The 19,237-nt window shown below is 30.9% G+C and overlaps 1 protein-coding gene across 1 annotated transcript in view; it reads left to right on the top strand.

Annotated features, from left to right (window-relative positions):
* Window positions 1-19,237, top strand: part of LOC147079718 (DNA-binding protein D-ETS-3-like) — a 207,558-nt gene that overhangs the window by 155,786 nt on the left and 32,535 nt on the right. Inside the window, exon 5 of the mRNA XM_085943576.1 lies at window positions 584-655. Within this exon, the coding sequence (XP_085799702.1) occupies window positions 584-655 (72 nt within the window). The remainder of the gene's footprint in view (window positions 1-583; window positions 656-19,237) is intronic.

Consider the following 19,237-nt stretch of genomic DNA (forward strand, 5'->3'; position numbering starts at 1 on the left):
TAGGTATTCAGGTAGTCGGTAGGCTTTTATATACTTAGGAGCTACGGCCTAACCATTATAAAGTATACTGCTTTACAACCTTGGTCCATGGCAATGCCTTTATATACCTATATATATATATATATAGATATAATATATTAATCTACTGTGTGCTTAGATACCAATCAGTATTATATTATTAAGCATAATATAAGGTATCGCAAATGATAGCATGTGATTTGGTAAGCTTTAATTTTGAAGGTAGTTTTAATTTTTTTTAAATAATATTGTGTACATACTTATCCCATAAATTAGCATAATAATAACTATATATAATCATGATACACATACCTATACAAATATGAAATTAAGTAGTTATTGGACTAATAAATTTTATTATTTATACTGTATGAAAGTATATTTTTGATTAAAATATTTAAAATTTCCGTTCTATTCGCACTTTGCTCAGTTGGTTGTTTGTTTGACTTTTTGTAGTACCGTTTGGTGTAAACATAGATCATAACTTAGTCGTAGTTTTTATATGTTATATTAAAGTGTATATAGGTACTGCCGCATTTTATATATATATATTTTTTCATTTCAGGATATGGCTCCAATTCACTTTCGGCGATGTCTAAATCATCTCTTGAGGCACACTCTCACCTCCGGCAACCAGGTAAGATTTATTATTTTTTAATATGTAACTACTTAATAATTGCTATACTTCATATTGAATAAATTACTTTTTCTACTACTTAAAGACGAATTTTCAATTTCTTTTAGTCTTTAGCTATTCACTGGCACGTATTTCCAACAAAAATCAATTCGGCGATTTAGTGGTCTTTTTGGAGCGTTTCGTACCCTTTGGTGACGACTGGATGACAGAATCATTATAATTCGATCATTACAAAGCTTTCGACTCAGAATAGGTATAATGAGCTTTTTTTAAACAGCACTGTTCTATTGTGTCCCCGATTCGTGAAAAGGAATATTAAGCTACTTTGTCAAAACCACTGCCCCAAATTTGACATGCCCAATATAATGGATGTCGCCTTGCCTAAATCACTATTTGATTGGTAACACAAAACTTATTTATAGATTGCCTTGTCGGTTTAACAACACTTAGCGTCGGACTAAAAGCACGACTTTTTGCAAATGTATTGGTATATTAAATGCAACGCGAATTCGCAAAACCGTGTCAAATATTTACCCGGCAAACATACAAGGTGCACGCATAACCCATCTTATGAATTCTACTGCAATACCAACGCTCCCCTTATGGGCTGACTTTGTTTGAATTCGATATGGTCAATAAATGTGCTTCTGTTTCCTAATAAATAATGACGCCTTTTCGAACCAATACTCTCAAATCTTTTAACATCGGGGTTGCTTTTATTTTTCCCATAAAATTTACTGCCTTTTTTTAGTAGGTATATTTTTCTACAAAACCTGAATAATAGTTTCATTATAAAAATACCAATACACAGTTTGTTTTAAATAGATAATTATATCAATTCATGGTGAAAAGATATTTTATTATTAAAAATAAAATGCAATCGACCAGTTTCAACCACTTGAATAGGAAAAAGGTCCATATATATTGAGAATGTATTGTTAAAATCTACGAAACTGGTCCTGATCATTATGAAATTATGTGAAATAAGTACAACATACTTAATTTTTTATTTTCGTTAATACATAATCATATCAGTCTAGAATATTTTGATAAAAATATACATACTACCTATAAATTAATAGGTGCCTATTGACATATTAATATATATTCTTTAAAATAACAATATTGACAATATGTTTCCGAATCGATAAAAATGTGATGTGATAGGTAATATAAAGTTTTTTTTATGGAAAGCAATAAAGATTTTAGTGTTATACAGTTGGGTTTAGTTTGGTTATTCATATAATCCACTCATAAAAAGCTCACCATTAAATAAGACTCGTAATTTATTAAGAGCTTTTGCAACTATTTAATATTGATTAATTATTTCTATTTTTATTCAAAATAATATAAATATTATTTACCATATATTATTATAGTGTTAAAATGAAGAATAAAAATTGTACCTCGAGTTAAATAGTGGCTGAATGTATGTTTTTGTAAAAGAAAAACTCTAATTGTTTTAATAACAGTAATATAAAATATCAACAATACGATTTTTTTAGTTAAATTAATAATAAAATTATTACATATAGGTATATAGGTAACATCAATATCAATCTCTTTAATCGTGTCATGTGATTAATAAGGAAAATTAGCGTAGATTTTTATTATGAATATTTGGGGCACTCTGATAGTTACTTATATTGGGAAACAACGTCTTATTGACAGGTTGGTAAATGGTTTTATTCAACATATAACTCATGAACTGTTTTTCCGGATCATTGGCCATCGGGGTTCAGAAAATCTTCAATGAAATACAGTAAAAGGGCAAAAAACGCTCACAACTATTAAGGGGTCAAAGTGATTTAATGAAATGAATTATTTCATGTAACTAGTATATTTTATGTTGCTCATATTATTTATTATGGGGGCTATGAAAGCATACTCCGACAAGAAGTAACCCATCTAAGGTAAAATTTATTATATTTTTCCACTATTTTCTTGGTCAAAATATTAATATAAGTACTTGACTTCCAAATCAAGGAAGGCTTCAACCCAATTTAATAAATTAAGTCATTAAATTAAATAAACGTTGAAATAAAAGGTCGTCCATTTTTTATTGGGTACCTTCGTTTAATAGCGGACATTATTTTTATTAATACCTACTATTATTGTTAATCAATATGTAATAAATTTTATTTTTGTTCGCATTTTGCACTAATGCATAGATACTATGTGACTGATGTGAGGGGTATTCTAAAACATTTTTACAAGAATCAGATATTAGAAATTCACTGAAATCCTGATTTAAGTGGTAAGAACAGCGAGAAGGAATGGAAATGCATTGAAAACTGTACCAGCTGAACAATAATTATCGTCCGCAAGAAAAAAAAATCTCGCGGGGATATATTCACAAGCTTATTTTACCTATAACCTAATACTATACCCGACGTAGGCGATATTGATTGTATAAATGTAATTTTAAATGATTTGCATTTACAGCTAATTAAAAAACTTGTACAAGTGATGTTTCTTTAATAAAGTAAGAAAGATACAGTAAAAAATCGGGAATAAAAATATAATTTTTGATTTACGCCAGCGTACAAATTGTTACCGGCGTTAAATTCTCCATTGACATTGCAGATAAACATCTAAATCTAACGTCACGTTTGAATTTCATACAACTCATCACACTTAAATCTAGAGCCCCGTATAACTATTGCAATGCGCTTCACACTGTGAAACATTCTGTATAATCATCAGATCCCTTGAACGTGGGACAATTAAATTAATATGTAATTACCGCATTATCAAGAATATTTGATAATTGAGGCGGGTTCCAAGAGATAGTGGTAGAAGTGCTAAGACCATACAAGAATGTGATATAACAAGCGCGATTTAAACAGAGTAAGCGATGGCAACCATAGACAATAAATATCTTATCCCCTGCCTACTTTAAATGTAAGCGCTTCCACTGTTGCAATAATCCATGGTAAATATCCATATACTGCGTCTGTACTCTGGTATAATTTTGGTGTTATAAAATGTGCATTTATATTAATAAAATGATTAAGGATCGCAATAAAGGAGATGTCTAGAAATATTACATATATAACGCGTAATGACAAAAGCGACATAATTCAGTAACAACGAGATAGTGACGTTCTGTGAGATTACATGGCAAGACAACGTACACCCTCAGAGGAATGTAATGTAGGAACCATTATTATATTAATTTATTTATTTAAGATATTATAGATATCTATGGTCAAGTGAAATACTGATATTTTTTAATGATAACGTAAATTTCACCATATAAAACTAAAAAATAAACAGATGCCATAGTTAATTACTTATATTATTAGTAATACTTTATTAGTTTGGATTGACAATGGAAAAACTCAAAAACTGTATTCTGTATTCTTAAAAAATCCAACTAAGATTAATCATAATACGACAAAACATAGGTATATATGTAGTTTAGATATATAATACAAGTTATTTTATTTTCTAATAAATATGTTCGTATGGTTTGTGAGTGGGTATGGCATGTGTGTTCGGTGTTAGCGTGTGTTCTCTGTGTGTTTGTTGAGCACGGTCAGTTACACTGGGCACATAAAAGCTTATTCCTGTCGCCGTATACTGTCTCCAAATAATAGTCACCCTACTCCCGTCAGTTGTGCATGCTCTCTCCTCCTTGAGTTTTATTAAAACGGCCAACGCTCCCTTGGAAATGTTCGGCCCAACAAGCGACTTCAAACTAAAGTCGTTTATAGAAAAATGAAAATTACAAGCTAACAGAAAAAAATATTTATCACGAGATTCGAAGATTTTGGTCTATTTTCGTTTTTAACACCTAAATTGACTATTACAGTATAAGTACCCAGTTAATCAGTATAACAGTGGAAAGATTATAAAAATATCCAAGATATTATTATGAAGACATATTGTGAGTTGTGACTTCACCAGGTATCAAACCCGGAGTCCTCGGATTTGAATACAGTATGCATTGAATCACGAGATCTGATACGACAACTATCAAATGTTTAATTAAAAATACTTAGGTTTGTGTAAAAAACTTTTCCTCCAGATTGACAATATCGATAAAATGAAATATATACCCAATAACGTAGGTACTATTTTAAAGTGAAATGAACGTAGATATCATTTTTTCCAAACTTCCAAATGGAGCTTTCATAAAGTGGCGGTTATATTGACAGGCTTTTCAATTAGTACATGTCGAAAAACCATTTACCGACATATGTGTTTGCCAGATACGAAATTCATAACCTAAGGCGTTCGATGCAGACTACTGCACTGCAAGTAGTATAAATCAGTGGCAAAGATTGCTTGTTGGAAGGAAATAAACGTGTAGATATAAAAAACGAAAAAAATAACAACAGAGATTTACAGCGATCGATATGTCATAATAATATAAACAGTAGGTACTAACACCAATAATTAACCCTTAGCAATTTGATCGTCTATATTTGGCTTAACCCGAATATATCAAAACTGCTAGATCTTTATAGAAATATTAGTTAAGATGACGAACCAATAATTTCATACGAATTCTGATGTAATTTCGTTACTATACTTCTTAATTGACAGTGTTAATACCTATGACATTATGTTTATGTTGAGGATTATGACTATTACTTACCGTTACTCTTCTTAGCAGTACACGTGAGGGAAAACAGAGACCATTACGAATTCCCATGCTTTATACATATTAATTGAATATTAATAATTATTATTGTAAACCGCAATTCCTATAAAAGTCAAAGCACAAAGCAAACGGCATGAACATATTATTTTCTATGGTAATCGCACTTACCTTTCCCATCATTATAGCTAATTACGTACTCTTATCTGATTTTGTTTTGCGGTTATGTTTCCCGTCACCTATGAGATATCTATGCGACTTATTTCTTAAAACAAACGCAGATTAATTAATAGCAAAACGCTTTATTAATTGACGTCATGGGTATGAGACAAATATTGACTTATATAAGTAAATTTAAATATCCTCTTTATTGATTCCATTGTCAATAATTATTCTTTTTCATTGATAAAATTTCTTATTTTTGTGGATAATAATTACCTCATCCTATGCCGGATTTAAGCTTAGACGGGTCTAGGCTAATATATATTGGGGTTTAAAAAACCAACAAATTGAAACTCAGTTTAAAAAAAATATTCTTCTTCCTTTTTTTTAACAAAATCACCCATTATATAATAAAAATTAATTATCTTACACATTTCATAATGAAGTACATTTACAAATATATTAGGCTCAGTAGAATAAGTAAACGTTCGATAACGATTTTGGCAAATGGTTATTTTTATTCCATTACAATGTGTAAAATGATCTTTTACGTTGGCAGGTACACTGATAAGTGATAATTTTTCTCAAAGAGATTAATTTAATCGTTTGGAAATACATTTAGAATTGGACTCTCGTCTTCTAGAAGCCTAAATTTTTTCCAAATATTTTATCATTTAAATCAGTTGCAAATAAATTTAATTTACATGCTTAGTGACATACATAATTTTGTAAACGTCAGACATATGTTTTAAAAATCTGTTTCTGAGGTGTTCGACATTATTTATATTTAATAACAAATGTTATATTCTTAGATCTAGTGACTAATTCATTGAATAAAAAAGTGGTTTAAATAGTCAAAGTCAAGATGTCATGAACAGTTATGCTTTTTAAAAATGGAAATAGCCTCACTCAGTCGCTTCGTCAACACATACCCTAACACTTGTTTGCTTCCAGTGGTGTCCATATGGAAAGGTTGTGTATTGCCAATTTCTTCAATTCACAAATAATAATAAGTATATATTTTTACTTTCACTGCCTGACATTAAGTTAATTATAATAGTATAGGTAGTCATATATATATAATGAATAAATCTGAAAACGAAAAAGATCAACATAAGCCATATAAAATTAAAACTGGTCCCACCAATATTTTTTTGATTGTTTTTTTTTATTTAACACTCTTATTAAGACTCTAATAATAAAATATCTCTCCTTGCTTGTATGTTTTATTTAGAGAAGAAGAACTTCTTTGTTAACCATTATAGTAATTAATTTATCCTCGATTAGAAATTATTCAAGAAATGCGTTTACCGAGTGGTGAGTTCAACATTTTTAGCACTGTGTACCTTTCGTTAGAAAATACAACTTTATTAACTGTTAGTTTTTCACGTAATAGGTACATAAATGAATAGACCTAAAATGCCAAATGAAGAAAACGGGTCACAAATAATATAATTATATCATGTTTTATTGAATTTCTTCACAACTATTCATTATTATAATATTCACGCTATGCAGCTTAAGAACCTAAATACGATTTTAATAATATTTTCTGAAGAGCTATGTAAATTCAATTGATTTATTTTGAACAGAGAATCTCTTGGAATTTAATATCGCATATCATCTAATTGAATCATTTTTAGCAATCGTATAAGAGATCCAGTATTAATTTGTTAGTAAGTAAGACATGATAATATCAGTATATAAATAGTGTTATTTGTAACTTGTAATTTTAAAGTATATATATATATTTTGTTATTCGCATAAAAGTTCACAGCATTTCGATTGTAACTACCACTGTGTTTTTCTCGTACATAGTGTAGAGACGTGAGAAAACAAATTCAAATATTGACACAGCCTGATGGAACTTCTTCGACCAGGCCGAATCGGCGACTAGTATATCAAGTTAGCCTGCTATTTGCACTACCAAGTCTGCAAGGGAGAGATTTTTCACAAAAAAAATATCCGAGATATTGCGCCTGACTGAATAAATCTAATTTTTAGAAAAAAAAATACTGCTGACCTTGGATTTCGAATGTCTTTTGAAATAATGTTTTATTTTTATATTTATTTTCTTTAATTTATATTTATATTTCTCTTATTATAATAAAAAATAATGTAGTCATTTTTACTGTACCTAACATGAATTCTTATGATCAGAACCGTGTAGTAAGTGAATCAATACGCTCTATCACATTTGACATGATCTTATCCCTTTCTTTAATTATGGCTTAGAATAACCATACTACTAGACAAATCTAAACAAACCCATGTAAATTTATATCAAAACATAAATCGCATTAATATAATTTTGTGTAATAGGGAGAACAAACGAATTTGTTTTTTTCCAAGCGTGTTCTAAAGACGTCAGATGAAACATCTTAGACCTTAATGACTCTAATGGTGTAAGTTTGGATGTCTTTAATCTAATAAAGTTATCTTTAGATTGTTAGTATAAATATATTATACTAGCTGAAAATATTTAATTTGAAAACATCTCATGCATATTACGCTCACTATAAAAAATCCATTTAAAAAAAATACGACACCCCGCGGGACCTGTAACCCTTAACCACTGGTTTCGCGCCAGTGCGCTTTTCCAATTAAGCTACGGGCATCCTACTTAATTACGACTGTCTTATCTAGTAGTTCTTGTATGAAATGCTTATCAAATTACTTTAATAATGTTGAATATCGGCTTTTGGATATTAAATCAATGCGGGTATCAATTAATGTATATATCAATAAATATTCGTTGAATTAAAGAAGTGATTTATTATATACCAGCTGGTCGGAACTATTGGAGAAAATGTGAGATTTTCCATTAATTGATAGTGAAATATTATAGTGTTGTTATAGTGGTTTAAATTTTTGTTTTAATTACACAAAATTTGAATATTATAATCCTAGGTCACTATTAATAATTAATTTGTAAATAATTAAATATTTTTTTACCCCACCCACTCCAAACACAAGTATTGTGTTAGATGTGCAATTCTTATATCTATGCTGAGGAAAAACATAATGAGAATTTATCATAAGTCGACAACAGAGAAAATACATTTTGAAAGATCTGAGGATACTCAAATTCTGCTAAACTAATAATGCCCACTATGTCAGCATACAATGTTGTGTGTCTCAGGTTCAACCACTCGGTGGAGGCTTATATGATATTATTAAGATCGAACATGGTCAAAAAAAAAATACCATCACATACCTGCAGGTATGTCCAATAGTTTTTTTTAAATTCGTAGCAATTATAAAAGACACATTCTGATATTATAAAATAAATTTTCATATAAACGCAGATTGTATAAACCTGATATTAGATTCTTATATAGAATCTTAGGATAATATTATGTGATTTTGTATAATACATTTTGAATTTGGAATGGTTACGTCATAATCTATACTATAATTATTTGAAGAATATATTATTTGGATGTATGTTTGTACCGTCCTTCGGTTTTTTTTTATACAAATCCACACGCGCAGTCGGATTTCGACAAAATTTGGACAGTAGACGGAAGCCAACGAGCCGGAGTGCGTGGTTGGGTCTCGAATCTCAAATTTAACCCGTCGCACCCCGGGGACAGTTTACGGTTTTTGCGGAAAAGGGCGTCGCATACAGGGCCTTGAAACGCAGAAGTTAATGCTGCAACCCCAGTGTTTATTAAAAATTCCACTAGAATGTGTACATTTAAAAAATATTGGCGTTTATTTCAGCTCGATCAGAGGTCAAATGGCAAAGATAGATGCAAATAATTGTGTTATTAGAATCGCTAATCGGCAGGTTGGCGTGGGCAACGCAGTACTGCCATATTAGATCGGAATGCTTCACTCACGGACAATAATAAAATTGTATGTAGCGGCATCAGAGCCGGAGTGCGTGGTTGGGGTCTCGAATTTAAGATTTATCCCGTTGCATCCCGGGACAGTTTTACAATGTAAATTGAATATGTACTACTTTTTAAGATATTTAATCCAATACATGTACAAAAATATACTATATTATGTTAAAAATAAAAATCTCTAATATTATATTTTTTTACTTTTTTAAATTCAATCATTTAAACTCTACGTATTAAGTTTAGATTTTTATTTTCAAATATTAAACCATTCCATTTCCGGGCAGCGCCGAGTGATAGGTACTGCTAGTATAAACATATCCTACCTGAAAACACCCATCTATGAATTTAATAAATATCGTTAGATTTTTAGTACCTATCAGTTTCATATCTGGGTAATCGGAAGAAAATGGTGTGTATGTTTATTTTAAAAAAAATGTCGAATAAGTATCTTATGTTGTGTTTTATTTTAATTAATACAATGTCTTTCAACAAAGAATTGACAGTTCACACCATTAAACTAGATATGGTAAAACATAGCATCTTAGTAATTCAATTATACGAAAGAATAGCTGCTTGCCATCTTCACGTAAGCACGCAATTGGAAACAAAGGGCCACTAGAGAGCTGCGAAGATCCTCTAATCTCTTCGGAGAGGCATCACGTTTTCCCATCGTTGGTCGCAGCGCCTGCCATTTTACGTGATTCCACACAAATGAATGGAACGACAAGACTCGATTAGCAATTAGTTTCACTTAGTTCGGCCGCTCTCCAGCTCACGACTGTAGCGCCACTCTCCTCTTGAATTGAGAACACTACACAGTATTATAGGGTGGTTAGGAACATTTGACTGCAAATTCATGAGGAAAAAAAATATGGAAATGTAAATGCAGTACAGTTATTTCAAATTAACTTGTATAAATAAATATGTACACCAAAATAAATCATCCTGATACTGGAATCTCTATAACTTGGATCTGTTATCATCTGCTTTCTTCTCAAATTACATAGCCTACCACAGTGACTTCTTACCGGTATCATGGTCGGCTCGGTAGCGCGAGAAGATATTTAAAGGCATCCTTTAAAAAAAATTGTTTAAATTAGAATAATTGAATTCCTATTTCTCTTGGCGCCGTTTTCTATCAAAGGTTAATTCATCAGTGATTAGCTTGCATTATACCTCCGTATCCTGGACCAGCCGTATCTCCCCCAACCACTTAGACATTGAGCCACCCACGGTGGTTGCGTAGTCAAAAATATCCACTTTTACCTACGGTTATGCTGGTTTCTTATTTCCCCTGCATTATGAGGTTGTTGTAAATTATACTTCTGATTGCGGAAAATATGGCCAACAGATGCAGTTTTTCCGTGCTTATTAGTAACCTCTTGTTTTATTGGCTCGTCAAACTTCCTCGTAGATAATGTGATCAGCCCAGGGTAGGAAATCCAATCCCGAGCCAAAATTTTGATCCCGGCATTTCGGGATTACAATTTAACGATCCCGGGATTGGCATTTTTTTGATAGTTAATATATATTGTTTAGATATACAAATAACATTGATAAAATCGGTCAATATAAAATTTAGTATAATTTACACTATCTAGCTCTACTTTTTACTCTCTACTCTCATACTAACTCTACTTTTTTCTATTTAATATTTTTCGTCCTCTAAATTTATTTCAATAAAGGAATTAATTATTTTTTTGTTACGATTGCGTAAGGCAGCAAAAAATGGTTAATATTTATTATCCGGTGATTCCCCCTGGATCAATGGGTCTCCAGAATAGCATTTTCTGGTAGTGCGCAATGGTTTACTTTCTAAAAAAAAGACAGCTTAGGTATAGGTAAATGGCTGAAACGTCTAACAAAATTTTTCTTGATTTATTTATTCTATTTCTCAAATTCACTTCGCGGATGTTACCTGCATCGTACATATGTGGATTTTTTTAATTTATAATAAACTGTTTACAAATCTAAACGATATTCATTTATTTTCGTGGAATTAGTATTGTGTTTAGTGTTTACATATTATATTATATGTAGTTGCAGTTACCGATAGTAAAGTCTTAATGAATGGGTTAGCGAAATTTAAAATAGTAAAGTAAATGGCTTTTTCGCTTCATAAAAAACGTACGAGATCATGGTAGAATCACTTTGTTAAGAGTGCAAAGCATTGTTTTTTTCTAATCTTTCTCATTTTTATTAATTTTATTTATGTTAAAAAATAAAATGAATTGGCAACACATGGTTAATAAATCAAATTTCATTCTAACTCAGATTGTTTCTAATGTAGTTGTATATAATTAAAAGTATTTTTTCTGTTATATTTATTTTATTTTCTATAAAAATTGATAAAAAAATCAATCCCAAAAGCTTCGGGATTATGTTTACCAATCCCAAGATTCATAGTTCGGGATCCGTGATCCCGGGATTGTAATCCCTAGCCCAGGTTATCTTCATGGTACGCCGGTACAGCCATATTTCGAAATCCTCGTATTTTTATTGTACATTTCTTTAACGTCCAGGCTTCGACTCCTTATTACTTGATCGCCCTCCATGGTGTGCGCCCAGAGCTATATTTCGATTGCAGAATTCCATGTTTTCCAAAGTGTTTTTTGCCATCGTAATCTGATGACCTGGGCTTCAGTGTTCGTGTAGACGGCAACCGAGGTAGTTTATATGCTCCACCCTCTTTACAGGTCTGCCCCCAATGTACATACTTTCGTACTTTCTTTACTTACTGAAAACCGATATATATATTGTATAATCATAATTCGTCAGTAATTAAACATAGTTGTAATCAAATATATTGAGAATAAATAAATAGTACATATATATGATAATATAGTATAATTAAAAGTTGTATTTTATTACAAGTTAATCTAACATATAAATAAAGTAATAACTTTTATAGTTTTTAGTCAGATATAAACATGGAAGATAAATTTCAATAATTGAGTACCTTGGTATCAAAGTGGGACAAACGCTACCTCCCACTAAATTCATGTTTTAATTGATTATCGTAGTGCAAGTGATGTTCTTTTCAAAAAAATCCACCAAAAGTATCAAAAACGGTAGTTTTCATAGAGATTTTTCAATTTATAGTTAGTATGTTATATGAAAAACGGACACTTTTCACACATGTTTGTGAGTCTCCTGTAAAATTTTGTAAATGGCTTATGTCCCACTTTGATACTAAGCTACTCAAGTAAATTAACTAAATTCCACAAATCAATTTTCTTAAATGCCTATCTAATAATTTCCGTAAAATAACGTCTATCCACCATAGGAAAAGACTTCGTTAATAAAAAGTCATTTGCCTACGTTTCTCGAAAATTTGTTAATCAGCGTGTAGCGAATACTTACATGTAGGTATATACCTACCTTGCATTCGGAATGTTCGATGTTAATTTCCGGCATCCTCGAGAGAATCAACGAGAATTGGTTTAGTTCTTGAATCTATGAAAGTGCAATGTTTATTTTTACCCAGCTATACCTGCACATCGGAAAATGTTCATTCGATTATATGCCTCGAAGAACACAGTTTCGCGTTATATTAAGGAATATAATATATATAATATAAGAGTTTTAATTTTGTTTTTATTTATTTATAATTCAACATGTATTTAGCAAGTTTAATAATTATAGCATGCTTTAATAAAAGTATTTAAATTTTAAAACACCTTTAAGAGAAATCTTTTTTGAATTATTTCATTTCTTAAATGAATGATTAGTTTACAAAGTATGAATGTAAGCATCCGGATCGGTTAAGTTTTCACCGAGTTCGCCACCGGCATAGACTAATATACTTTTGCAACCGGACTGCAGTTATCGAGGATTGTTTTCCCCATACGTCTCACCATTCTTCAGGATCCAACCATTTTTACCATCAGGGAATTTCTTTGTCTACACAGTGGTAGGTATATTGGATTACAATTAGATTTCATTACTGAGCGACCAACCTTGCCTTATTACGAACACGAAGTTCCACATAAAAATTCTAGGCTACAGTGAGAATCGAACATAATAATATATCGTTCATATTTTAATCAAGTACTAACGTTACGGTTTATTTACTTAATAATAATTTATAAATGTACGATGATCGCAATAGACGTAGAGGTTCACACATAGTGCTTACACCCCCTACAGTGTCTTTATATCTTAAATCACACAAACACAATACGGTAAAAATCTCACAATGGTGAATACATAACTATTAAAATAATATCAATTTTCAACCATTATTTCGGGCTAATAGTGTTTAATGTTTAATGGACAGCGTATGAATGCGCGCGCATTGTGAAACAAATGTTACAGCTGGGTATTTTAACCGTAAATAAAACAAAGACCGACTAAATACAATTATTTTAAGTACAGATTATACACGTAAACGCGAAAGTCAGCAGTATTAAATACGTCTTATTATATTATACATGTCGATACAATTTTTTTTTTATTCAAGAGACATCTTATACAACAGACATCATCTTAACAATTTAATTGCCATATTAATAAAAATATACAAAAAAATATGACAATATTCTGTATAACAACTAATAAATCAACAGTTACAATATTTAAAGTTTATGATATAAATCTTTATTTTACAATAATTGTGCAGTTTTCAATATTTTAATAACTATCGGGTAACCGGAAACTAAAAAATGGCAACCACGCAAAACAGCGTTGTCTTGTTAATTAAATTTTTCGCATCTGTCATTACTTTTTTATAATATATACCGTTCGTCGTAACCATAACCAACAGCAAAAAAGTGCATTCGATATATCTTCTATATTCTATTCTTTAGAATTATGTAGTCTAAAATATTGATTGCGGTTGAGAAGCTTTTCGACGTTAAGTACTGAGTATAGTGATTATTACAGTAACATAAATTGTGATTATCATTTAACAAGTACAGCACTACGTTATAAAAGTAAATTAACCACCCCTTCGTGATGAATTTTAATGTAGTTTATATACTAAGATTTATCATACGCCCCCCGATCTGTGGCGCTCCGGGCTTGCGCTTTTGGTGCTGCTGTGTAAATCCGCCCCTGATTTTAGTCACAAATGACCGCCTAATGAATAAGGGTCTAATGGAAATAAAAAATGTAATTTTCAAGCACTCCTGGTCCAAGGCGAGAGATTTGCAACAGTGAGTCGCCCTTTAATTACACTGCCCTCGCATAAAAAGCGCGTTAAATGACTATTTAATGATCTTTAAATATGAATAATGGATGTTCAAGTTTATTCTCAGATTTTTTAAATATACTCCGCGGCGCTATACTTTTAAATGAATATTTAATTTGGTACAGTGGCAAAAAATAATATATATTCACTTGTTAAATATACATTTTCAAGTAGGATAAAATATATCTTTAACTTATAAGCCAGTCGTATAAACCACATTATTGTGAAACCAAAAGTTTCAAAAATACGTAAACTATTAACTATAAGTGATGATAAAAAATATAATCGTATCAATATGTTTAATCAAACATTTTTTATATACACAAGTAATGTATCAATTCCATTTTACAATATGATTATAATTTAAATTAAATTAAAATCAGCAGGAATTCTATAGTTACTTCGGTTATTATACCATCATCAAGATTAACTAGCTACTAACGAAATACTAACTTAGCTAGTATTAATAATTTTGTTACAACCAAAATAACTATCGATTTAAAAAAAACATTATGTGGAATTTAATATAATTTATATCAAAAGTTTGTGATAAATTTATCATTCTTCATTGAATATACATTATTCCTAATATATATACATATCAGAAAAATATGCTTCTGTAGTGTTACTAAGTATATTATGAAATCAGTATATTTCCATATAAAACTATTGTTTCAAAAGTTATAGATGACTTTTTATGACATCAATCTTTATTATTCATTTTTTTAAATATGATATCGTTCATTAGTATTCTAAACAGCTATATTGTAGTAAAATAATAATAAATTTAAAAAATATATATAATTATTGTGCCAAAATTATTTACTTATTGATTAATACACATACATATACATAATATATATGTTTAACTGTATTAGTTAAACATGTATTCATTAATAAATCTTAATTTATTTACAATCTGACATATTTCCATAATCAATAGGAATAATGGAAAATATATATTCAGTTTTTATATAAAACATTCAAGATATAAATGTAGTATAAACTGTTAAATTATATCTTATTTCACCACTTTACTAATGTATTTGCAGAACTATTTGAAAATTCTTTCTTGTGAACTATTATTATTTCGAAGAAGATAATAAAAAATGAAGATAACATTTAATGTAGAGTTTCGTTTTTATATTCATAAAAATATTCGCCAGCTATGCTATATTTATAAGAATAAATTGTATATCAACAAATAGTTAATTGTCATAAATGTACATTATGGTACTATAACAGTTTTATGTCCATTTACAATTATGTGTGCCATCATAATTATCTCTACAAGTCTAAAATATACAAGTAGTCTTCCAGGTAGTTATTCTCAGAAAGACGATCATTTTGTGAAAGGGAAGAATATGTAAGACTGCGTTGAGGGAATATTGAATTCATTCAGCGACGATGAAATACAAATTAATATCTCCCCAAGGGCGAATCAGCAATCAGGGTGAACGAGTCTGGAGTCCGACACCCTTTCGTTTTCATCCCCTGCTCTTTCCTTCGTTGTATTCAACTTTCGCAAATCACCACTAAATTACAAAGGGTGGTTTTGCCAATACTTTAGTTTGCAGCCAGATTTTGCGCACTTTGTTAAATTGTCACCGGTTTTGTATTATTGTATTCATTATATTTTGATAACACGTATTTATCACTTTGATCCATAATCATTGAAGAAAACGTTATTCTTTATGTAGTAGACTAAATCTTAAAAAATGTTACCAAGTATTCTGAGATTTTTAAAAAAAACACCTTGCAGTAATGTTACAAGCATTTAACAAGTTAACCATTATTTAGAATATTTAGATGAAACATCATAAATAACAATAGATCATGCGCACAGTATAATAAAACGTCAAAACAGGTCATCATATTACTAATAACCTGTGAGATGCGTCACGTTTTGTTATTAACATCCCATAGTGAATTTGAAGGTGTGTACACAGAGGTGCGGAACCCATTCGGGTCATGGCTGTTAGCCATGAGGTTTCAACGATAAAGAAGAAAAATGATGCTAACACCAAAGAAACAACGTATGTACTCGTACCTACTCTAATATTCACTAAAATACTATATCGTAGAATTAACAAAAAAACTTTGTTTCAAAACCAAGTGTATATTCTTACTTTAGGATTCATACGTCTTACGGTATGTAGGTATACTAAACCAATAAACTACCTGGTACCATGCACATTCTTAAACTCAATGGCCAGCTTTAAAGAATATTTAAATAAAAACTGCGTCCATACATACAAAACTAAACAGCGCCATTATAATTCGAAGCTAGGGGGGAATGATGAGTTGAATACACGACCACTTTTGATTTTGCCACCTTGATTTTACGTGTATACTATCGTCCCAGGTAGACGAATCACAAAATAAACCGTGTATATGATTTTGTACTTATTTTATACTGAGAGAATATTTTAATGAAACTGTTCGTAGACAAACCTACTCAATGGTTAAGAAACTTCGTGCTTATTTAAAGTATGTAGTCGTGCTTCTTAATATTTTTATATTTTCAGACCTGTAATGCTAAATTTATTATCATCTGCCATCATAATTTAGCTTTCACAAAATCACGATGATATACGCTAATTACAGTCAACCATATGAAGAATATGGTTGAGGATGCTCTTCCGTCTCTTTTACTGTCCCAGTCACGCTAGGTGACCGGAAGCCCCTGAATTTAACATTCAGGGATGTGTTCGGGGGATCTCAATCCACATTACCCATCAATTTTCCTCAGAGAGGGCGCCAGCTTCTTGACTTTCTACTATAAAGGAACACATGTATATTACCATCAAAATAATTAAAAACTCAAAGTTAGATAGTATAAATTCACTGTAATTCATATTAAAATAATTACAAGGAGTACATATAAACTAAATACAGTGAATTAGGCATAAAATATAACAAAAAAATAATGAAGATTAATCGACGATGAGAATTGGGAGTTTACGAATGATAGTTGATTGCACGAATATGTCACCATGAATACTTGACTACCACTACATCCGTCTGTACTGGTCCGCCATGCTTGGTACCTACGCGCTAGCCCGCGCGCAGATACACGCGTCTGCCGCCTATGAAGGTGCCGGAACAAGAGAGTTAGAGTTATTGATTATCGATCTCTCTTTCACAAGATGGTCGCCCGCGCCCGAATTGCGACGCGTTGTTGTTGTCTATAAATACTGCAAACGCTACCAACCTAATTGTTTTGAGTTACCATTCTAATAAATTATCACGAATGTCGATGGCACAATTTGGGGAACCGTGGCATGTAACGTATCACGTTACAGACCAAATGTTTTCAAATGCTCTTTGGTCCGAAAGGTGAACAGACCAAGCTTGATTGTTTAAGCTCAGGTAGACTTTTAGTGAGTGACAACATCGCGAAATAGTGATGGAAATTGAGAAACAAACGCAAGAAACAGCTATCAAAATGGTCAAGTGAATTATCCATGAAATTAGGATAAGTAAATAATTATTGTATTTAATTTAAATTTCAATCTAAATTCAGGTTGCGATATGCTTGACTGTATGGACAGGTGCCACATGCGTTTCTCAAATTCTTTCACTATTTAGTAGCAGAATTATTTATATTAGTAAGGTTTATTTAACAATGATGCCTATATCTGCATGTATGTAAAAAAATGTATTTATTTCAGTTAGAAATCTCGTGTCGTGATAATATAACCATGTAAATACAAAGTGTTATTTTGTTAATACACAATGTTTCTAGTCAAAATATCCAAGATACTGGATATTGATTTTTGTTATAAATATGTTAAGACGTATTAGTATTATGTACCAGATAGCTAGTAGTTAAAAATAAAGTATTTCTCTAATTTATTTTGTAGAAAAAGGTCGGGATTTTTCAATAATAAGTGGTTTTGAAACAGCCGATTTCCATTGTATTTTAATTTGCAAGATTTAATATAGGTACGTCTAGATCAAAATTTCTTCGTTTGTGCTAAAAAAATTAATTAATATTTGACAAGATCTGGGACTCACGACTGTACTCAGTTAAAACTAAATGCCGCCTATTCGATGCTTGCATTATGACGGTGCTGCTTTACGGTAGCGAAACATGGTACCTTACGAAGGCTCCGAGTAACCGTACACTGAGCTTCGAGAACAGGTATTTTTGACGAATACTGGAAGTGTGGTAATTAATATGAGTTAAGGAGTAACGAGAACTACGGAATGCTGGTATGACCTGATTTTTGGAGGTACACTGAGGTGTTAATAAGCTTCAGTTAAGAGTAATCCACCAAAATCTTCCAAAACTATATTATTATTTAATACCTATTCTAAATTTAAAACGAACACCACCAGTCTCGATCTTTGTTTTATATTATGTGATAACTTTTTACCAAAGAATTATTGACAGATACAATATTAAACTCATCTCTACATCAAAAAAATAGAAAGTTGTTTACGAATAAGTAAAAATATTATATTATAATATTATAGAAACAATAAAAAATTGTGTCAAATAATTGCAGTCAATTTAACCTCTCAAGTAAAATTTATAAGTATGGCACTTTTTATTCTACACACCCACCCATTCAACTTCGATTTTCGAAATATTCTTCAAGTAATGCTAATTTTCTGAACCTTTCCCTTTCATACTTCTCAAACATGTCATTTCCATTGATGTCTCTCACGTTGAAAAGAGTCTACAAGTGTATTTTCGGTTTATTCCGTCAATGGCAGCACTTAACCTGAAACCCCCTTCCCCCCGTTTGATTTCGCGTGAT

The sequence above is a fragment of the Rhyacophila brunnea genome, unplaced genomic scaffold (assembly GCF_057557595.1).
Source record: "Rhyacophila brunnea isolate RB1 unplaced genomic scaffold, BYU_Rbru_1.0 scaffold_1, whole genome shotgun sequence".
Classification (NCBI taxonomy): Eukaryota; Metazoa; Arthropoda; class Insecta; order Trichoptera; family Rhyacophilidae; genus Rhyacophila; species Rhyacophila brunnea.